The sequence below is a fragment of the Suricata suricatta genome, chromosome 6 (genome assembly GCF_006229205.1).
Source record: "Suricata suricatta isolate VVHF042 chromosome 6, meerkat_22Aug2017_6uvM2_HiC, whole genome shotgun sequence".
Lineage (NCBI taxonomy): Eukaryota > Metazoa > Chordata > Mammalia > Carnivora > Herpestidae > Suricata > Suricata suricatta.
The window spans coordinates 131,146,820-131,171,522 of record NC_043705.1 but is presented as its reverse complement, the minus strand read 5'-3'; the positions used below and the strand labels follow the sequence as shown (position 1 = coordinate 131,171,522).

At 35.7% G+C, this 24,703-nt stretch overlaps 1 protein-coding gene across 1 annotated transcript in view; it reads right to left on the bottom strand.

The window, feature by feature from the left end:
• Positions 1-24,703, bottom strand: part of CDH12 (cadherin 12) — a 254,478-nt gene that overhangs the window by 159,756 nt on the left and 70,019 nt on the right. Inside the window, exon 2 of the mRNA XM_029941059.1 lies at positions 24,237-24,531. Within this exon, the coding sequence (XP_029796919.1) occupies positions 24,237-24,531 (295 nt within the window). The remainder of the gene's footprint in view (positions 1-24,236; positions 24,532-24,703) is intronic.

Genomic DNA, 24,703 nt, shown 5'->3' with positions numbered 1-24,703 from the left:
GATTTATATCACTAGGAAATTGAACTGCATATTTCTGCTCTAATTCACTGTTTGAAATAGCCTTTGAATAGAATGTTTTATACTGTGCTCAGCAGAATAAAGAATGCTGATGACAAAAAGAGAGTTCAAGAATTTTGAGGGACTGAGTGAATCGATGATGGTTATGTAATAAAGGACAAAATATAAGTAGACGAATTATATAATTTATTGTCTAAACGGAGAATCTGGGATACTTTTGAGAGCTAACAAGGGTTATGTTATGTTACTATGTTGAGGCGACAATGAAAATAGTGCTGCCTTGAGTAAAACTGGATACCCTCCATGTAACTAAAGCTAAGATCTAAGGAAATTTTACAACTTGCCAGGCATTTGTTCTAAATGCTTTGCTTGATATTCTGTTCCTGTTTTGTCAGAACCTCACTATGAGCTCTCAGTTCTCCCATTTTAATTTTTTTTTGGCTTTTTAATGTTTATTTTTGAGAGGGAGAGACAGAGCGTGAGCGGGGGAGGGGCAGAGAGAGAGGTGACACCGAATCTGAAGCAGCTCCAGGCTCCAAGGTGTCAGCACAGAGCCCAATGTGGAGCTCAAAATCACGAATCACAAGATCATGACCTGAGTCTAGGACAGACGCTTAACCAACTGAGCCACTCAGGTACCCCTCAGTTCTCCCATTTTAAAGACAAGAAAATTGAGACACAGATGGATGTCTAGTTTTGTGTCTGAAGACTTTTCATATGCATACATTATTCATATTTAAATGTGAAATTAGGACTGAAGTCCTGCTCCAAAGTCCACATCATGAACAATCAGTATTATCTCACATGTTCCATGGTGGTAAGCTGGCATGTATTATTTGAGCCGGGAGATTGAGGCAAATCAAGGACTCTCAATAGACTCTCCAATGATCAGCTCCAGTTCTGGCATAGTTGGAGCACCCTCTCTTCTCCCTGGAAGCAACAAGTGGTGTGATTCAGCTCCCAAGTCCCCTCCCTTATGTCAGTGGACTGAATTAGGGAACTGAGTATATATACCCAGTTGAAGGCAACAAAGATGCATGAGTCACTGCCCCATTTTCACCAGGAAGCTGCTAGTGGTAGAGGGGGTGGTTGAACTTCCACCTCTGCAATGCAGCAATATGAGTCAGCACCCACTTTTGGTAGAGTGATATGAATAGGGCCCAACAGGAAACTGGATGTGCACACGTTCTCAGAAATATTTTTTAAAATGCTTTAAAAAACAGATTAAATAAAAGGGTGTCTGGCTGGCTTAGTTAATAGAGCATGCAGCTCTTAATCTTGGTGTCCTGATGTTGAGCCCCACATTGGAGACAGAGTTTACATAAAGAAAAAGAATACCAAAAAAAGAACCTAGAGTCATAATATAATATAAAAATATTCAGAATGATATAAAAATCACTTGTTATTCAAAGAACTAAGAATATTACAACTTAAGTGAAAAAAGAGCATCAACAGATATGAACAACAAAACTAATCGGAGATTGAAATCATCTTACAAACATTTTAAAGCAGACATCATAAAAATACTTAAATGAACAATTATGCATTCTCTTGAAGTGTCTAAAAATAAAAAATTCCTACAGTGATTTAGAAGTTATAAAAAAAAGTGGAAGTTATAGAACTGAGAAATGTAATAATAGAAATGATACACTCAGTGGATAGGCATGCAAGTAGAGTGGAGGTAAAGAACAAAACCAATTAACTTGAAGATGTAAAAATATAATTTATTTGGCCTGAACAACAATGAGAAAATTGACTCAAAAAAAAAAAAAACCCAGAATATCGGGGACCTATTGACCAATAACAAAACAACTTATATTCACTATTGTCAGAGTCCCAGAAGGAAAGAAGACAGAGTATGGACGGAGGAGGCATTCAAAAAGTAATGACTGAAAACTTTCCAAATTTGGTGAAAGATATAAAAATAAACATTCAAGACACTGAGTATGCCTGAATAGGATAAACCCGAAGAAGCCATGACAAGACTGATAATAATTAAATTTAAATTTTGAGAGACAGCTTGCAAGTGGGGGAGGTGCAGAGAGAAAGGGAGACACAGAATCCAAAGCAGGCTCCAGGCTTGGGGCTGTCAGCACAGAACCTGATATGGGGCTCAAATTCACACACCATGGGATTATGACCTAAGCCAAAGTCAGATGCTTAACTGACAGAGCCACCCAGGTGCCCCAATAATTATACTTCTGAAAGTAAAGAATAAATAAAAATCTTGAAAGCAGACAAAGAAAAAATGGCACATTTCTTAAAGGAGAACAATAATTTAAATGATAGCAGAGTTCTCATCTGGAGTCATAAAGGCCAGAGGAAGTGGACAAGATTTTTGAAGTATGGCAAAGAACTATGGACTATGAATTCTATATCCAATATTCATATCCTTCAGAGGTAAAAGGGAAAGAAAGAAATTGAAAAGTGTAAAAACTCAAAGAATCTTTTCTACACTTAAAGAATGTGCAATGAATGTTCTCTAAAAAGAAAAGGAATAATAAAGACAAAGACTTGGAACTTCAAAAAAATTCCATCTAATGGGTAAATACAAGAATAAATATGGTAAATACAAAAATAAATATGGTATCATACTTCTTATGAATTTATTAAATCATATATAATAGTTGAAATGAAAAGGATTATACTATCTGATTAGGTCCTCAGTGAACATTGAGGAAATATTTAAGATGATTATATTTTAGAAGTAGAAATGGTAAATGGACCTACATGGTAATAAGTTTCCTATGCTTCATGCAAAATGGTAGAACATTAATACACTGTAATAATTTACACATGTATATTGTTTCAACAAAAGTAACTAAGAAAACTAATCAAAATCATATACTTAAAAAAAACAACAAAATAAAGACGGTATTCTAAAGCGTTTATATACATAGGAAGGCAAAGTTTCTCAGGGACATGAGAAACTTAGTAAACCACAATAGAAAACAAATAATAAATGGTAGACTTAAGCCACAACTCATCAATAGTTAAGTTAAATGTAAATGGTCTAAATAAGCTACCTAAAAGAAACAGGTTGACTGAGTAGACAAACAAGCAAACAAAAACAAAACAACAAAAAAAAAATGAAGCCAACAATATGCTATCTACATGAAACTAAACTTCAAAAGCATTCTAGGTAAGTTGAAAGTAAAACTATATAGGTATATCAGGCAAATCTTGATTTTAAACATGCAGACAAGGCTGTGTTAATATCAAATCAGCAACCTATTTTTTTAAATTAAAAAGTAAAGTTTTGTTTCTAAATATTTTACAATGCATTGTCATTCACAAAAATGACATGGTTTTCAATTTGATAAAAGAAATGTCATTAGATTTTGACTTAGCCACAATTATTTTTTAACAGTGTTACATAAAGATCATCTATTACCTTCTCTGAAAAGACTTCATTGCTTCCCTTTCTGTTTCTATTTTACTTGATGAAACTGAAATAAATATATATTTATATGCAAAACAAAAATAAATAAATAGAAAAGCATTCCAGTTATTACTCTATGCTAAAAGAAAATCTCTTTGAATCTTTGATAAGGAAAGAAAGCACTTCCTTGCATTATGTTAATCATGTAAATGAAGGTGAGTCAGCGGGACTGCAGAAGAAAAGGAAGACCCTTTCTTTCCCTCATACAGTGGGAGGAGACCAACTGTTTAAGCCCAGAAACAGTTGACAGGCTTTAGCAGGGAAAGATGTTCTACACCAGTCCTAGTCGATCTCAATTAAAGTTTGAAAACCTTTGGGAGTGGACTGGTTTATCTTTGTTTAAGATGAACTGGAAGGAAAAGATAATGAAGGAAACGATTAAGAGAGGAGTTCTTCCAATTTATAATTTTGGCCGTGCAATGTGAAAGTGGAGAAAAGTTTGTACCGAGATAGCTCGCCCGTAGGAGAGTGGTGGAAAAGCTGCTTCAGTTCGTAGCTCTTCTGTTATAGTATAGTCATGCTTTTAAAAAGCTTTATATTATTTGTTATTTACATTATTTATTATTACATATATGTTTACATATATAATAAGGTGGGGACTGGACACAATCTACATTTTTACATGCTATATGTACATATTTAAATACTATCTATATATTTAAACACTATCTATATATATACATACATATTATTTAAAATTACTTAGAATATTTTAAAATTTCCATTAAACCTCTTATGGTTTAGAATATGTATGAACATATATGGTTTGATATATGTATTAATAGGTTCACATTATATTTTTTAATTTAAGACTAAAAATTAGGCATTATAGAAACTTCCTCAGAGACTTTGTAAAAGTCATAATATGACATTTCTTAGGTTAAAACTACAGAAAATATTATAAGCAAGTAGGCCTCAATCACAAATAAACTGATAACACTGGAATGGCATAGCACTCAGCCCATAGGTTGACGTAGAGAAAACAAATTCTAAGACGTGAAAATAAACTCTACCCCTTCCTTCTTTCAGGGGCATATTGTTTAACCAGAATACATAGATAAGGCTGTTATACATGCAAATATTATCTTTTTTATTATTTGTTTGTAAATATTGTTTTCATTGTTGTAATTTTTATTCTGGCATATTGATTGGCTACAGAATACCTACTTAACTACACAGGTTGGCTAATCAAAAACACTTAGAATATATGCTTAGATTATTGGGACTCCTCTCCCTCCTGTCTTGATGTCAAAATTAAATATTACATGTTTCTTCTGTGTGTCTGAGTGTGTGTCCTTTGTTTTCCATCTTCCCTTCCCTGAGTAGTGTGTGTGTGCAGTTTGCATATCTAAATTAATGTTGAAGCATTACTCAGAAATGAGGACCATTAATTGCTAGCTCCTCTGCTTTACCACATTGGGGAGAAAAATACATGACTTCACAATACCAAGTTAGTATAGCTTTATTAGTAAATTAAGTGATCTGCAAAATACAATAATAATAATGTCCATAAGCTAAAATTCAGAAGTGGGACTGCATTCAAAAAGTCTGTATGTTGCTAATAACTGTCAGAGCATTTGCTTTATTGTTGTAAAACAAGAGAGATTTTTCTATGGGAGTAACAAATGATGTATTTCTGAAAGAGGGGGAGATAAGCTATTAACTGAATTGACCCTGGCCTGTCTTAGTAGCTTTTATCCTCTAGGTACTATTTGGTTACGATTTTGAGCAAAGAGTTTATGCTCTTTCCAATGCAAACAGGAGAATATCTGGAATTTATAAAATAGAGAAGGAAGTTGTATAAGTGACATGGTCTGATTTGTTTGGAAGAAGTACTTGTCCCAGAAGATAACAGTGCAATTCACGTTATTGAGTAGGTGGTTGTGTAATGTGTTCCTTTGTGATATTCATATCCAAGAACTTTAGCGGCAGATAGGGTAGCTGAGGAGCTAACTATTCTGTGATTATTTTCAGGCATTATGGTAGATTTTTACACAATTTTTAAATCCGTACAGACCCCAGTTACAGATGTCCATTGTGCAATGAGAAAATGAGAAAATAGTTTCTTGCCAGTGTGAGATCACTTGCTTATGGTCATTCAGGTGGAAATTAGCAGAGCTACTATTGTGTTCATGAAATGCCAATCTCTTTTCACATAAAATAGAGGTTCCAAAAATGAGTTCCAAAATAAAGTGAATCAGGAAAATGACAAATGGTCCAAAATATAAAATGTACCGCATATACAAATAAGCAAATATTTCATTCTCCAGGGATGCAGGAATATTATTTGGACTATAACTTCCCTGAAAATAACCAAAATTACTTGTTAGGGTACATTTTTAAACACCTTTTTAAAAACATCGAGAGTTTATATAATTTTAGTAAATTATGGGGCCACAATTGGAGAGAGAAGAGGAATCCAGAGATATGAATATGAAGTTTCCAGCAGGACATTTCTACAACTATAAAGATTTATTTGAAAATCTCAGAGTGAATGAGAAAGAAACAAAAGCCCAAGTCTAACATATGTTTTAAAGTACAAAAGAGTTCTCCAAAAGATTAATATCACCAAAGCCTCTACTCTAAGGGTCAAATGTTAAACCAGTCCGATCCTGTATCTCACAGCCTGAGTCTGTGTCGCCCAACTAATCTAAAGATTTGAACACTGTGTAGTGAAGCAATTTCAACTTCAAATGCTTTATAAAGATCATTTCTATCTAATCCTACAATATTCTCATAGAATACAATAAGTCAAAATAAACTAGAACCAACAGAACCAATGTAAAACAAAATAAACCCACAAAGACTGGATATTGAATAATTTTAGATGATGATAAATATTTTACTGCTCAAAATTTGGAAACACTTAAAAACTTGATGCAGTGGCGGTATTGTAGCCAATGAGGTTTATCCAAGGTATGATGATTGCTAACTGAAAACACTTAAAGAAATATGGAGAAGCAACTATATTTATAGGTGTGAGCTTTCCTTTCGATTCTCATTTACAAGTCTTCTTAAAATGGAAGCATCTCCATCCTTCAGGCTTGTCACAGCGTTCAGGATCTGTGTCCTTACTGGTCTTTAAGGCTTGGAAGCCTATTTTTGAACTCATAATTTAGACTGCTAAACTGAGTTAGATCTTCTAAAGGCAAAGACTTAAGACAAGCATTTTCCATGAATGAGATGGAAGATCATCTATAATAAATTGCCTGACCAACTCTTACAGTATGACCCAATTCCATGACTTCTACTTCTGATTTGGGGGTTATTTTTGGATCCAAACAAAAATTAACATTGCAGACAGTCTTCATTTTTGTCAGTAAAGGATATGGATTACTCATCTTTACAAAGATTAACTTTTTTACATAGTATTTTTATATATCATCTACTGATTGGATGATTGTTTGATTGATTTTCTTACTTTTCCATTCATTTATCTGTCTACCTACCCACCTACCTATCTACCTGTTGCTTATTAGAATTTAGGTACAGTAAACTTCAGAAAACTGAAGTGTTCAATTTCTTGAGTTTTCACAAATGCATACATTAATTTAACCAATATCCCAAACAATGCAGACACCATTGCTCTATCTCAGAAGATTTATACAGTTTTAGGGCCTAGAATACACAGTTCTTCATAAATATTCATGTAAATTTGATTAAGATGTTATCACACAAGTTTGTGTGTAATGTTCTATAAATTAAAATTAGACTGCATTTGCTGAGAGTTAACCACTATCAACTTTCCCTTTTTATATATTATTGAAATTTTAGTGTTAAAATCTCTGATATAAGGAAAGGTTTTTCTACGTCTCCATTTAGTTCTGTCAGTTTTTACTCTATGCATTTTGAAGCTCTATTACAATGTATATATGGATAGACATTCATTAAGAATTTATACTTCTTATATCTCATTTTATTTCTGATAATTAATAGTGTTTTAAATATTTAGTCTTGTGATAAAAACACATCAGCTTTATTATGCTTATTGATTTCATAGTATATCTTCTTTCACTTTCTTTTATTTTTAACCTATTTTTATCTATATATTTAAAGTTCATTCATAGTAGACAGCACATTGTTTAATCTTTCCATTTAAGAAATCTTTCTAATTAGCCTTCAAATTACTACCTCTTAATTTTAGTGTGCTCTACATTGAATTGTTTACTCCTAAAAATATATGTAGGTGTTCTAGCCCTCACTACTTTAAGATATGGCCTTATTTGGAGAAAAATATCTTTACAGAGGTAACTGAGTTAAAATGAGGTCATTAGGATCCCAATCGAATATGGCTGGTGTACTTATAAAAAGGAAAGATTTGGGGGCACCTGGTGGATCAGTCGGTCAAGCAGCTGACTCATTGCGGCTCAGATAATGATTTCATGACTCCTGAGATTGAGCTCTGCGTCAGGCTCTATGCTAAAAGTGCAGAGCTTGTTTGAGATTCTCTCCCTCTCTCTTTCTCAGTCTCTCTCTCTCTCTCCCTCTCTGTCAAAATAAAGAAATAAACATTTAAAAAATAAGTGAAAAGGAAAAACTTAGACACCGACACACATGTAAGCATGAAGATTGTTGTCTTTGAACCAAAGAAGGAGAGAATTCTAAAACAGATTCTTCTCATCCTGCCAAAAAAACTGAAACCTCGATTTTAGATGCCTAGCCTCGAGAAATGTGAGACAATAATTTTTTGTTACTTAAGCTACTGAGCTTGTGGTACTTGGTTACAGTAGCCTTAGTAAACTGATGAAAGTGTTTCCTATATTTACATTGAATCATCCATGTAGGTGTGTTTAAGTCTACCATGTAATTATTTGTTTACTGTCTGAGGCATTTATTTATTTATTTAAAGTTGTTACTCCTTTTTCTTTCCTTTCCAGTCTTACCACAGGCTAATTGGATATTTTAATTATTTTCTAATTTATTTTACCCTTTGTGTGTATTTTGTTGTTTGAGGTTCTTGGATCTTTACATTGAAATTTTTAGTCAAAAATTCTAAGCGCTGTCAATTATTTATTCAAATATGTTTTTTCTGCCCCATTCTCTCTCTCACCTTTCATGGACTCCAATTTGACATATGTTTAAGGGCTTGATCTTATCATATTACCTTGTTATTTATCACAATAATTTTTCCCTTTTATTTCAGATTGGATAATTTCACAGACTCTGGTTTCAATGTTATTTGTAGTTGTCCTGATAGCTGCAATCTGATATTAAGCCCCGCCTATAAATTATTAAATATTGCACTTGTTATTTCTAGACTGTCCACTTTTCATAATTTACTATTTGCTATTCTATCATCATGACAATCTTTTCCATTGGTCTCAGAATACCTTTATAATAAATATCTATTCATTTTAACACCCGAGTCATCATGATGTCTAATATTACTGACTGTGTGATTATTGATCACATTTTCCATCTTCTTTGAATAAATTCTATTTGTTTTTCTTTCATGTTGAAAATTTAAAATAATCCACTGTAGAAAATCTGAATATTATCTTCTTACAAATGGTATTAAGATAATCCTTCGAAGGAAGTTAAACCACTGGCAGATACTTTTTGAATTTGTCAGGCCGAGTTTAACTCCTTGTTAAGAAAAGTGTCTACATAGATAGTGTATGGGCACCTGGGTGGATCAGTTGGTTAAGGCTCCGTCTTCAGCTCAGGTCATGATCTCGCGGTTTGTAAGTTCAAGCCCTGCCTCGGGCTCTGTGTTGACAGCTCAGATTCGGTGTCTGTGCTGAGTGCTTTGGATTCTGTGTCTCCCTCTCTCTCTCTCTGCCCCTCCCTCAGTCTCTCTTTTAAAAATAAATAAACATTTAAAAATTTAGAAAAAAGAGACATAGGGCATAGCCTTTATTGAAGATTTTGTTACTTCTAACACATAGTCTTTTTGGTCCCTCATGTTAGTGTCTGAGATGTTCAGTGAAATCTTCCCTGTGGCTCGTCAGTAATTTCAACCTCTCCCTGCCTTGTGTTACCGTTGATAAGGCCGCCCCGCAGCCCTACAGGCTAGATTCTGTTATGCATAGGTCAACCCTCGGTGAAAACCCATGCAAAAACCTCACTCTAGCTTCCCAGTGTTTCATTGTGCTTCTCCTTGCTTCTCTACACAAATTCCAACCACTTCAGCAGGTCTAAAATTGCAGTCACTTGACTATAGCAACTTCAGGCTATAGTCTTTATGTCTTGCCTCATAATTCTTAGATTCCGCTTAGTGTCATGGGAGCAGAAGTGCCGCAGTCAGAGTTGAGCTAAATGTGGGTGGGCTTATTTCATGTCTTCCTTTTCTATTAAGGTTGACCTGTTTATATTTTTTGTCACATACATGAAAACTGTTGCCTCATATATGTTGCTCAGTTTTATCATTGTTTATGGTGAAAACTCAGGCTAAATACCAATAATTCTATTGTGTGCCCAAACTAGAAATCCCTCTGACATAATCTTTATTCTTCAGAAATTCCTTACTCTTTGGTGTGCTAAAATATTTCTTTGGTTCCTATAGTTATATTTTATTTTTTTTATAAAAAATAATGTGTATTTATTTTTGAGAGCCACACAGAGCATGAGTGGGGGAGGGGCAAGGAGAAGGGGAGACACAGAATCCAAAGCAGACTCCAGGTTTTGAGCTGTCAGCACAGAGCCCAACACCAGGCTTGAACCCATGATTTTGAAATCATGACCTGAATCAAAGTCAGATGCTTAACCAACTGAGCCACCCAGATGCCCCTACAGTTTTATTTTATAAGCACTGCATTCTGTTATTTCAGTGGTGTTTTGGAACAAAGAAGAAATAAATGTGTTTGTTAAGTCTGTTTTCATGAATTTGAACCATAGGACATCATTTTTAACATCCAATAGACACATTTATGCACAATATTTCCTGATATTTTATAGATATTTTGTATTATTTCCTATTTTCTGAGTCACTAATTCATATATTTTGGATGCACTGTATATAAAATATATAAATACTGAAAGGAGATGTTTCTAGAAATGTTCTTATGTGATTTACTAGGAATAATTACAAGGATGAAAATAGAAAAGTAACCAAAGACTCTTCTCCAGATCTTAAACCCCATCACCTCATCAAAAAAGCTGCTGAAGGAAAGGACGAGTAAGTGAGCAGTATTTATTGAAAACGTTTTTGGGTTTAGTTTTTTTGTTTGGTGGTCGTTGTTGTTGTTTTTTGCAAATGGAATCTCTTTCAATCTTTATAAAGACAGTGCTTCCTGTACAAACTTTACCAAAAGGAAACACTTTTCTAAATATCCCCCCATATTTTATCAAAGCTTGAATCCAGACCTGTGGTATTCCAAAGTCTTGTTTTCTTTTCACTATAATAGTCTGCGTTTCTGAATTAAGACAATTATTTTTTACCAGTGTTCAGCGACCACTATTTCAATTTGGTTTTTTTTTTTTTTTTGGTTATACTTAGTTCTTTTTAAGATACTTTCCATAAGCCATCCTCATGAGAAATAAATGTATGCACCAAGAGAATAATCTTGAAAAGTCTTTCTCCCGCTATTTAACAAATAAAAGAATCTTATTATCATATGAAAACACTCAAAACTGTTTAATTCTAATAGCTGTCCCACATTTAGAATCTCTAAACCTGCTTCTGTTATGAGGAATTAACATAGGAAGACAGTGTTCTTGGTGATATGCCATAAAGATCTGTTATGGTTCAAGTGACACATAAATCCTATTTTAAAAAATAAAAAGAGAATCCCTATACATTGTCTTTAAGCCACCTTTGGTACAAAGCTAAGATCTACTATAAAATGAATGCATAATCCCCCTTATTAGTCTAGGTATATACCAGATTAAAATAAGAAATATAGGTAGTAAAGTTTATATGACCTTTCAAAATTCTAGAACATCCACTCTGAATAACTGAGTAGAAATAAAAATAATGAAAGATAACCCAGTTAAAATACTAAGTGAATATACCTGACAGTAGAAATATAAACACAGTGATAGGAGTGAGTTGTTTCTAATTAAGGCCTTTAACTAAATAGGTACTTAATATCAGTTATAAAAAGTATTACTTCTAGGAAGATGACAAATTGGTTCAGATGGCAATTATATTTTTTAGGAGACTTGAGAAAATGGAAGTGTGCTTTCTCTTTTTATAGTGAAGTTTCTACTAAATTCTTGTGATAAGAATGTTTTCAGTATAAATCATTTCACTGTCAAATAAAATATCCTTGATTAAACACATGGAAAAGGAGAAGAAAAAGGCATGAAACAAAACCTCTCCATATTCAGACTGCCACCAATTGCTTTCTTGTCTAATTTGAATTGTGCAGTAACTAATCATATTTTGGCACTTTCTCGCCATCAAAGCATTTCATGAAATTATCCCATTACAATGTTTTTCTCAGAGGCGAAATTAACACAGACGACAGTTCAATTGACATGTTTATTCTTCTAGTACTGTTGCCAATTAAACAAATTGTACCATATTTTCATATTTATTTTTTTTAATTATTTGTAAAATTGTTACCATAGATTTTTTTTTCCAAGTTTCAGTTTCTTGGTCGGACGGACAATAGCGCCAACCTTGATAAACTCACCGGGACTTTACTTTCTGAGGAAGTCTCCTCTAACACTTACTGGGTAACAGTCATTAATACTAGATGTTGTGTTTACATTTGTTTCCAGTAAATTTCAGTGAGGCAAAGAACTTAACAAATCCTGAAAAATCGTACAAGGATGGAATCTTTCAACCCAATCTAGAGGTTCTTCTCTTTGACCTTCTTAGTTTTGTTTTTAAATTTTTCTTTTAATTAAAAAATAATATATATGGTTACAAAATTGAGACAAGACTTTTGCAGGGAAATAAAAATATTATATCATGAACCTTTAATATTTGAAGACAGTGCCTACCTGACTACATCAAGTAAAACCGTTCCTTTAAGCACAAACTAAATGGGATTTGCTTCCATTCTTCATTTCACCTGTGGTCCTGACAGTTCCTTCTTTCTTTTTTTTTTTTTTTTTTTTGTGTTTTTTATGAGGAGGTATTTTCTTTTTTAATTTTTAAAAAATCTTTATCTATTTTTGAGAAAGATAGAGACAGAGTGTGAGCAGGAGAGGGGCAGAGAGAGAGAGAGAGAGAGGAAGACACAGAATCCTAAGCAGGCTTCAGGCTCTGCACTGTCAGCGCAGAGCCCCATGCAGGGCTCGAACCCAGGAAACGTGAGTTCATGACCTGAACCAAAGTCCTCAGTCTTAACTGGAGGCTTAACCGGCTGATCCTCCCAGGCGCCCCTTGGGAAGGTATCTATTTTCTAAGGTCAAAACTCCTCTTTCTCATACCCTTATTTAAAATGTTAACCTTATTTTAACTCCCTCTGATACTCAATCCGCTATATCATGGCTCAACAAACTTGCTGTAAGGAACCAGAGAGTAAATATTTTAGTCTTTGCAGGTCGTATGGGTTTTTTGCCAGCACTGTTACTGTAGTGTGAAACGGCACAGACAGTATGTAAATGAAGTGTGACTGCATTCCACTCAAACAGCCAATGTGCCAGACATAGCCCACAGAACACAGTTTCCTGCCCCTGCACTGGATCTTCGCAAAGAAACTTTTTTCTTTTTAACATTTATTTATTTTTGAGAGACAGAAAGAGACAGATCATGAGCAGGAGAGGGGCAGAGAGAGAAAGACACAAAGAATTGGAGGCAGGCTCCAGGCTCTGAGATGCTAGCACAGAGCCCAATGTGGGGCTGGAACCACCAACTGTGAGATCATGACCTGAGCAAAAGTCTGATGCTCACCCGACTGAGCCACCCAGGTAGCCCTGGAAAGAAACCTTTTGAGGGCAGGAGTTTTGTTTGTTTTTCTCACTCTTCTAACCCCGGTATCTAAAACCATCCGGTACATAATGGATAAGCCATAAATATTTAAATCTGTTGCACACATACCTAGAATAAAACATCTGACAAAATGCAAGTTTATATGAACTGGAGAACCCTTGGATCCTGTAGAAATAAGACCTTTACTGGCTAATGATCTAGCTTGCAGATGGATTACTATGCCTGTGATTGCAGAGAGGACTCATATTTCTACTTGACTCAAGTGCCACACTTGATTTTCATTGTGAATGTAGTTAAAACAAACCAGTTTCTTGGCCCATTCCTGCATTGACTTTCATAGAGTGACGTGAGCTTCACTGTGTGAAGTGCATGCAGTTGTCACATTGAGTTATTTCCAGACGCAGATTTCAAGTCCTTCATCATGCTCAGGTTAAAGATCTCATTCACTTACTGGTGCCGCCATTTTGCCTGTCTTTGAGCCTGTTCTCTTGATGGACTATTTTCACCTTGATCAGTGGGCAGAATCCATCCCTGTCTGTTGCTTGCATTTATTTTACTGAATGTGAAGCTGAGTTTATACCCATCTTCAGACCTCAACGCTTTGCACAATGGAAAGCAGACACAAAAGTCAGTCTGGAAAATGTAGCCAATACCTACATGGAATACGCCGTCCCAGCAATTGAACCTCTGAGAACTCCTAATGCTGGTGTGATTTTTTTATATAGGTGTCACTGTGCTTCCATGATCACTTATCATAAAGCAAGAGACAATTGGACCAACGTTCCCTCTTGCCTGCTTTTGTGTACAAAAAATAAATAAATAAATAAATAAAATAAATAGAAGAGAGTGTGTAAGAAAAAAAAAAAACAGTCCTGCAGCTGGAAGGCAACTTTAAAGAAAAATGATGTTCATAGCTATCCTGCCAGTAGCTGGCAAAGCAGTTTTTATAAAACATATTTAATGTTTACAACCACTTGGAGGCTGGGGAAAGAGTAATCCTTTAAAAATACGTTTAATGTTTTGAACCACTCAGTGGCCAAGAAGCAGCTCCTGCTAACATATATTTAATGCTTAGAGTCATTTGGTGGTTAGGAAAAAAAGGAACTTCTTGTTAATTTTTAACATTTATTGCTGATCAGCGGCTGCTCCAGCTGCTATCAATGCAGCGAGCTTTATGTTTAGGGAGTCACTGGGCTGCTACTAAACCAATTCATACACTTCTCTCAAGGCCACACAAAAACTGTCAATAGCATTACCTCTGCGATTGTACCGCTAATAAAAACATAGGAATCAAACGGAGGAATAAAATGCTCCCTGAACACACAGTCATAACATCCGATGGCCCTGAAAATGGCTCGGCCGTGCTGTGTCCCGTGGACACTTGGCTGCTCACACCAGAGGGATCACCAGGCCTTGCTCAATTTCATCAGATGTGTTACAGCAGCTCAGCAGATTGGAAAGCACACGTGTAATCTGATAATTGGTGTTTCTTACAAATCAACAGCTTGTCTCCACAGATTAAGACAGAAAAGTTCTCTACACTTAAGAACATGTAAATCGGGAGAGAAAGACTATTAGGCTTTTAAAGAAGATGTGTTGTAGCTGGTAGCAAAAACGATAGTAAATATGAGTGCATGTGTCAGAGGGAGGCACTACATGAAAAAAACGGGGAGAGATAATTAGCTACAGGTTAGGCAGTCTGCTGCTCGTTTCCTGAGAATGATCATCAAATTATTAGCAAGATCCATCCCCGCTTATTGATTGCGTTTATCTAGGCGTTGTAGCGAGTGTTACCTGTAAATTCTCTCTTTTACTACTTGCAGTAACTCTGGGAATTAGGTCTTTTTATTCCTCATTTGCAGATAATGAAACCAAAGCACGATGAGGACAAACAACCTGATCAACTCCTCACAACCATGGAAAGAGTGGAGAAGAGATTTGTATGGTTAACACTCATATATTGCAATAGAAGGGGTTACAACAGTTGTATCCTGTGTCTCTGTAAATATCTAGATCTAGATCTATATAACTTTTTAAAGTATTTCTATATTTTTAAGAGACAGAGCCTGTGCATGGGATGGGTAGAGACAGTGAGTGGGAGACACAGAATACGAAGCAGCCTCCAGGCTCCAGGCTGTCAGCACAGAGCTCAAAGCGAGAATAGAACCCAGAAACTGTGAGATCATGACCTGAACCCATCAGACACCACCCAGGTACCCCCAAATATAAATATATATAAACTGAGTATAATAATAGAATAGATATTTTTCAACGTGGAAGAGGAATTTCAAAACCCAGTATTTGAAAATATAGCTTATCAACTACTTCCTAGGTCATCTTTAGCTTCTTACATCAAAATTTGGACTGAGCTAAATAAATTATGAAGGAAATTAAAATCAAATGAAAAACCCTTGATTTAAACACAGTTTAATGCATATGGGAAATACAACCCAGAGATAATCACTTCTAGAAACATGTTAAATTCCTTTAAGAATCAAAGAGAGCCCTTGCTCTTTGCTTATCTTCCGAATAATTCAGTCCTAAGGCCTAGCTAGGGTGGGCAGAGATAGGTTTTTGTAGGGGCAGGGATATCTGGGTGGAGGAGCTGGACAAAAGCTACAATACAAGGTATCAAAGCTCTAGCAGAGAGCCCACACAGACCGGTTGGCATGAAGACGGCATGTTATATGTGGGAAGTACGACTGGTATGGGGATTCACGTCCTGGGGACATGCACAAAACCTCCACAGCAGGGTAGAGAAGGTAGTGTAAACAGCTAGTGCAGAATTTCAAAATCAGAGTGGAGTCACTGGAGCCTATGCACGGTGTTGGAGGCTGAGTGGCAAAGGAGGACTGGTGGCATAAAGGGACTTGATCAAAGAACAAAACACATTAGGGATAATAAAAGCCAGATTTTTCACTCTTGCAAAAGAGAGCTGTAATTATAAAAAGGTTACAAAAACTAGAATAAATCATGGTGTTAGATTAGACTAAGAAGTGTTGGTATAGAATCAAGGTTTTCAATATATTAGAATGATACAGAAATAAATATTATGTACATATATACATATAGATGCATTTTTTAGCTGTGTCCACTGAGAGGGTGTGGGAGCAATGATTTTCCAATAGCAAAGAACACATGTGACAACCAGATTGGGGTTTCTAAATATTATTCTCTATAAGAGTGGGGTGAGAGCTTCTTGGGTAAGTCCCTTTTCCCAGAGCTAAGGAAAGAAAATGCGACAAGTCCCAAATATATTTTTGGGCCAGAAAGGAAGAGAGTATTCAAATAACTAAGAGGTAATGTTGCAAAGACACAAAAATCAGCTTATAGCATCTTTACTTCTACTTTACATTTCAGGCTAAAACTGAAATAACTGTAATATTAAAATCAATAATGGTGCTAATACATTAGACCAATTTAATACAATAAGAAACCTCGAGAATACAATGATATAAGCGAATAGATGGATAATTGGAAAGTGTGATGAGGACCAGGTTGTTTCCCTAATTTCAAAGCGTCCCTTTGACAAAATATGTAAATGACATTACAGTAGAATTCATCATCTAATGTAGATAGCTTCTAAGATGGGCCTCAGTTATGCCTGCCTCCAACATTCATACTTCTGGCTAATTCCTTTTTCTGCAGAGTAAAATGGGCTTATCGAGCTGACCCTAGAAATAAAATATAGCAGAGGAGACTAGATATCAATTCCAAGACAATAGCCAGGTGCCTGGGCTTGAAGGTACACCCTCCCATTCAGATGAATATTCAGAAAAGCCATATTCCTTACTGCCAGTTTGACCCTAAATCCACAAGACACGTTGACGCAGAGACATCCAGTTAAGCTGAGCCCAAATTCATGACCCAAATAAACCAAGAGATAATACATACTTTGAGTATTACACCTTTAAATCCTGGTGTAATTTGTTATAGTAGTAGATAATAGCAATTTTGTACATAGTAGTGGGGTGTGCTATAACAAACACTTAAAACATGGTAATTGTTGACAGTTAAGCACTGGGCTTTGAGAAGGATGTCAGTATAAAATGCCTTGAACACAGTCTCCATTGAATGTTGGATTTGGAAGGTGCTGCATGTGAGGAGTTTCAGGAAAATAAGAACATTATATTGGAAACTAGAGGATCACTTCTATGCAGTGACAGAAAACTTAGCATTTATTTAACAGAAATGGACCCAATGACTTTGGAAAAAAAGAGATCCAAGTCTTGCTGGCTTTAAAGATTACTAGTCTTCTCAGATGGGAAATGATGCTAAAATTAAGAAATGGTTTCTAAGCAAAAATCGAATCCAGGACACATAGGAAAGCATGGACAAAAAAGAAAACCATAGAGAGACTGTAAAATTTTTTGTTAAGATCTTAGATAGACCAAGGATGGTTCATTGGTTTACTGTCTAGTCAGACAAATTTTCCTTCTTTAGACATTAATGGGTAAGTGTGACACAAAGATCCTTTCTAGCTAACAACAAGGATTCTAATTCATGTAAAAGCTTTGTCACTCAGGCACCTCAGTAGGGTCCGGGATAGAGAGGATTTTTCTTGAAGGGTTTTTTTGGTCTAATTCAGTGAGCCCCCAAAAGATTCATGGGATACCCATACTACTGACAAAATAAAGAGTTCTATATGTAGATACATCAAAAGTGTGAACTGAAGAAAAAGAGTCAGAGACTGCACAGTAAGAATAGGCTTTTGAACCCTTTGAATTCTATTGGCAGGAAATTAGCCAAGGGAGCTGCTTAGTTGCAAGTCTGGGTACATTTCATAAGAAAGGAAAGGCAGCTCAGAAGGTAGAGTCAAGAGCTGAGTGAAATAACTCAGAGCTATGGAAAGATATTCTTGGCCTTGAACTTAATAAAAAAGTTTTTAATATTTACCAACTAGATTTCAGGAATGTGATGGGCCAGTAAGTCTTTTACTTTGTGCATTTCATTCTTTTGTAAAAAAATTTTTACATTTATTTTCAGAGAAGGAGAGAGCGCGGGGAAGGGGCAGAAATAGAGGCAGAGAAGAATCCCAAACAATCTTCATACCCAGCCTGAAGCCCAATGTGGGGTTTGATCTCACGACCATGAAATCATATCTGAGCCAAAATCCACAGTTGGATGCTTAACTGACCAAGTCACCCAGGTGCCCCATTTTCCTTATTTTTTAACAGAAATGTCTATAGAAATATTTTCATGTTTATCTCACCATTATGTGTTAAGTGTGGGGATGGAGGTAAGTAATTGGTTTCTTTAGCATCACAAGTCTTCAGATCAAGGGGAAATAAATGTGAGGAGCCTCATTTGTGCTTGTATTTGATTCTATGATGAGTTTCTGGACTTTGAATTCATGCAATGAGGGTAAAAGATCTGGGGGGTCTTAAAAAGTGCTGAGTACATATTGCATAATACAGCAGCATGAATCAGTGGGGTCCAGAGGGTAAACTGTGGTAGGCAGGCTAGAAGAGAGCCTTCAATGATTCCAACTTCTTTGCATTCATTCTCTTGGGTATCCCCTTTCCTGAATGTGCATTGGACTTACTTCTAACAATTCGAATATGACAGAGAAGATAGGATATCACTTTAAATATTTAAATACAGTTATAAATATAGACTGTGGCTTTGATCAGAGATATTCTTCTCTCTTGCTCACTCAGATAGCACTTCCTGGGACCCGGTATTTGCTGTGTCGTGTGGTAGCCCTGGAGAAAGGTTTACCTAGCAAGATCCTGAGGTCCCCCAATTGCCACATGAGTAAGTTTGGAAGCAAATTCCTACCTTCTCCCAATTAAGCCTTTAGATCAGACCATAGCCCCAGCCAACAGCTTGGATACAACCTCTGGGAGACCCTGAGCCAAAGGTACCCACCCAAGTCACTTTTGGGTTTCCATGCTCTTATGAGATAGTAAATGTTTGTTGTTTCATACTGCTAAATTTTTGGCTAATGTTTATGCAGCAAGGGATAGCTAAAATACAACATTCATCAAGTAATAAAAATTAACATTATTAGTAATGAGACAAATCAAAACCCTGTCCACCCTAACAGGATGCAACTAGAAGATAGCATCATGTCTGTGATGTACCTCCCGAAGAAGCATATCCTGAATTCGTACAGGGGAAACATTAAGCAAACCCAATGTGAAGGACATTCTAAATAATAACTGGCCAGAAATCCTCAATCTTGTTCCCAAATCAAGAAGGAGTAAGGAATTGCTCCAGATTGAAGGAAACTAATGAGATACGGCATTTAAATACAGTATGTGATTTTGATCTTAAAAGTTTTGTTATGTTGGAGCACCTGGATGGCTCAGTCGGTTAAGCATCAGACACTTGATTTTGGCTCATCCTGATCTCATGGTTCTTGAGTTTGAGCCTTATGTCCGGCTCTGCTCTGGCAGTGTGAAACTTGCTTAGCATTCTCTCTCTCCCTCTCTCTTTGCCCCTCCTCTGCTTACACACACACTCTCTCTTTCCACCCCGCCTCAAAACAAATAAACTTAAAGAAAGTTTTGTTATGAAAGATATTGAAACAACTTAGAACGCTTGAATGGGGCCAAAAGACTGCATTGCAATAATGCATTAATGTTAATTTCCTGATTTTAATAATCACATTTTGGTTATATATGGATAATGTATTTATTCATAGAAAATACCTAACATTCTGTCTCCAGCTTCCTGACAAAAGTTCTGCTTATAGGACACAGACAGAAACCAATGATAGTTTACTTGTTTCTACTATAGTACTTAAGGCTGCTCTCTGTGGCCATTAATGGCTCATTTGGTAATATGATATTTGTTTGATCATTTATTGATAAAAGGAAGTATAGGGGTTTATATGTTTCTAAATTATAATAATGGTGCAATAAATTAATGTTAGCTATAGGCCCCATTTTTACTATTTCATTCTTGGAGTTGGACTAAGTAATGGCCATGTATAAAATATTCTCTGTTTAAAAACCTTCAAAAACCTCCTCTAAAAATTTCCTCTTAGCACATAACTGCAAACCCTATGTAAAACAAAATAAAGTTCATAGAAAAAAAAGGAGTACCTGTTAATTTTTAAATTAAGTCAGCAGTGTAATTCTCTTTAGATGTACTTTATTTTATTTATACTTGCACTACTTATTTTTCTTTTAAGTCCATGAAAAGAAATAACATTCCTTAGATTTTGTTTGAAACAGAGCCTCCCATTCTCAGGTATAAAATAATAAAATAAATAATAAAATAAAATAAAATAAAATAAAATAAAATATAAAATAAAACAAAACAATTATTCCAAAGTCTTAACCAGCTCACCTAGGATTAAAAGGCTTGTAAGGCCCAAAGGCCCAGAAGCCACTGAAGAGTATGATTGATTTAAATCAACTTTGTTTCCAAAGAGCCTGAGAATTATGCTTACTTTCTGATATTGGAGTTGTTTTTATATAAAAATGAAGATTAAATAATAAACAATACTGCCTGAAATTCCTGTAATGGTCACCTAATAAAACAAGAAATACAAATCTTGAGTTGGATCACTGGTCCTGACTATTGCTCTGGAAATGGCTGAACATACTACATAAATTATGATTCCCAATTGGCATTTCTCAAACATGTCATAGAGACCTGGTTATGAATAATCAGCTGCCTCAAGATGGCTTAGCTCAGGCAGAGGATGATAATACAAGTATGAATAAGGGTTTAAAGATGTTACACCGGTCAGTTCTCCAGGAAAAGTTACTTAAACTGCATACCATACCCATACATAACCACTAGTACTAAAGAAGAACATTACTGTAATTCACTGTTACTCTAGTGATCTTAAAGAATTAAGACCACATTCGTAACATCCAAATCTGTCTCCAAGGAGAAAGTCTGAGTTGGGGAATATCTGGATCATTAAGCAATTTCCTTGGGTCAGAGTAAAAGCACTTTATCTGTGAATATTACTTCTAAGGCATACCGAACGTAGCACAAGTTAGTAACAAAGTGACCTTTCTCTTAAGCAATTCATAAATTCACTAAAATTTTCTTCAACTTTCAGGAACTAAATATATTCCTTAGTCTGATAAGTCTTAAATATAGATTTTCCTCTGAAATCTCTGCTCACCACCACTCCCCTTTGAGTAGTTATGGTCTTTGTAATTTTCACATGAGTTCATTTCCATTCCATGTTTAAATGTTCATCATATTTTCCAATGCACAATCTATTACTGCTAACGACATCTGTATAATAAATTGTTTTGATGTCCCAATATTTCTTGATCCCTTGTATTACAAAATAAGCTATTTGACTATATTTTTAAATTGGGTGATTCTTCTCTAACATTGTGATAACAACGTTGCCAATATTGGGAAAGGGCCATTATCTCCTAGAGAATATTCAAACACAGATATGTAAAACTGACAGCAGGATTTGCTGGGACAACAGCTATGCTGTAACAGACCCTGGTGAATGCCATTTGGTCTTGAACAAAAACAGTTTGAAATCCCAGAGGAAATGATGCAGAGGCAGGAATTGCCTAGAAGGGATACAGGAAAAGAGTAAGGGATACAGAAGAGTAATCACTGGACTAAATGATTTACTGCAGTGACCATTTTTCATATGGTAAGAAGGGCACGCTTGGGGATCTAGGAACATAGAGGTGACGTCTGGATGGATGCACAGAAGCTTCCCCTTAGCTTTGAGTTGCTCATGTAAAAGCAGAAACAGCGAATACCACAAGCCCAACTGGGCCTCTTACGTTCTTTGATTATGTGCATAGGTGGGATTGTGGGGAACGGCAAAAGCAGTACATGCTAGATATTTAATTTCTAATATTTAATTCATAAGTGTTTTTATACTTTTTAGTATATATATATATATGTAAAAAGCATATTATGTAAATGTAGTCCAGTGATACTTGGGTGAACCCATAGCCTGCAATGTGGTCACATCCAAAAGAAATACTCTTTTATTATTATTTAAAAAGCATACACACACACACACACACACACACACACATGAACAGGGAGGGTGTTAAATTCAGTTTAAGTATTTACTAGAGTTTCTTGAAACAATGACAAACTTTAGTCATGTCATATGGCAAAATATTTTTAAAAAACCATTCTTCCTTAGATCTCTCTGATACCTACCTCAAGGCAGTACAGCAAATTATGTCTCATCCCAATACTGCAAAAGCTGGGGTGGCTTTGTTCCCTCACTTACCTACCCTGATTTTCCAGATTTATTTCTCTTTTCAGGTGCCAGGTCTCAACTTCTTTATATAAAGGTTCAGACTCCGCAGTCCTTCCCTTTATCCAAATTGGCACAACAAAAGAACTAATTATTTATCTAATAAGACAGAATTTTTGAGTAATGTAGAAGGATGTGTCTGTTTGCTTTAAGAATCTTGTTTCTATACGGGCGCCTGGGCGGCTCAATCAGTGACTTTGGCTCAAGTCATGATCTCACAGTTTGTGGGATCTGCCTCACATCAGGCTCTGTGCTACCTGCTTTTGGTTTCTGTCTCCCTCTCTCTGCCCCTCCTCACTCTCAAAAATAAATAAACATTATTTTTTTAAAGGGATATTGTTTCTATAATAGTCACTGAGGGACATAAATTCATGTAAATATTTCCAATTTACAGGAAGTAAGCCCTGGGTTAAACCATTTAGGAGCAAAAAAGCATTGTCTTCTTAAGAACCTTACTTTTTCTCAAAATAGTACCCTCATTTTTTTCTGTCCAGTAACATCCCCATTTTCAGGGACTACATTCTAAAAAGATCTACATCTTCAACTGTACTTCTAAATCTCTAGCAATCAGCACTATATAAAAGCAACAGCTAAACAATGTAGCAAAAGCTGAATAACAGATTTGCAGCCCTGTGGATTTGCCCTAATACTTAAAATCTCAGTAAACTACCTTACGCTGATTTCTAAGGTCATGGAGAGAATATGGTCTTTGAATACCTGGTAGGGTCATAGACACAATTTCAAGAAAATGTGTAACGATTCCATTTAACAGCTCCTGAAGCCACTAACCTGCGTCTGCCCTCAGTAAGGTCTAGGCATGTCTGAGATGGTTGGAGGGCTCCCAGAACCTTCTGGGGAATGTCAGACAGGAAACTTAGCAATGGCTCACAATTTGAGATTCAGTTTGTCACCTGGAAGTGAGGGGGGTGGCTTTATCTCACAAATGTTCTAAACACCAGAAGTTACTTTGAAATAGAATAAGGGATTGGCAGTGGTGACAGAGGAATAAAAGTTATTTGAAATCATCATTTAAAAAGTAATCCTTAATTCATTGACCTCAAAAATACATAGCTTAGAACTTCTGAATTTAGGTTGATATTGAAAGGTGAATTTATATTCTATAAATCTATGCCATGAATTTATATACACAGTAGCCTAATTGTAAATGTATTCTAACAATGTGTTCACAATAAAACTCTCTTCCTGGTTTGATGGGATAACTACCATGGGTTACTTGTAGTCAAAACGAAATTATTTCATCCTTCTGAGATCTCCATCTTTAGCTACAAAGAATACAGTCCTTTCTGGACTGCTCCAGACAAATGTGTAATACATGCTGTGGATGATTTACTGTGCGCCATGAATTACTATCTGGAATTTGGTGGGTGTGGTAGTTACCTTTAGCACTGTGAAGGCATCTGGAATTGCAATAATAAGCAATTTTGGTATATAGTGAGTTTTGTACTTAATTACAAGGACTTCTTTGGGTTCAGGTGAATGCAAAGACTGGAAAACAGGGAAATTGTTATACATTCTACATACTTATGACTCTATTTATATATTTAGAAGGGAGAAGAACAGACGAAAAAATGGGAAGAAGTGAAAAGAAGTGTATTCTTTACAGTGGAAGAATAATCTTCTGGCTTACAAATAACATGTTTACACCAACCTGCAAAAAATAAAGGTTGCAAAGACCTTGTAGCATCTGACAAAATTTTGATTTGCCTACTCACCCACAGGAGACATTTCTGGGACACTAGCAACGTAAGGTCCATCCAAGAACTTTGGCTCATTATCATTAATATCCTGTACTTTGATGATGAATTCTGATTCAGGCTCCAGGGGCTTCCTGGTTTCTATGTCCACAGCCTGAGCACGAAGTGTGTAGAAAGGTTTCTCTTCTCTATCCAGGCTCCTTATTGCATGAATGTCCCCTGTAGTTTCATCAATGGTAAAAACGGTGCCAGCGCCGTCCCCTGAGAGGGTGTATTTAACAGTGCCCTCTCCTTTATCTAAGTCAGAATGGAGCTTTTGGGGGGAGAGAGAGAGACAGAGAGACAGAGAACACCATTAAAGGATGGCCCCATGTTAAAAATACTTGAGGCATAATTTTTCATGAGAAAAATTAAAGAAAAATCTTATGTTTTTATAAATTTTCATTTTCTTTCTTTCTCCTTTCCTGTCTTCCTTCCTTCTTCCT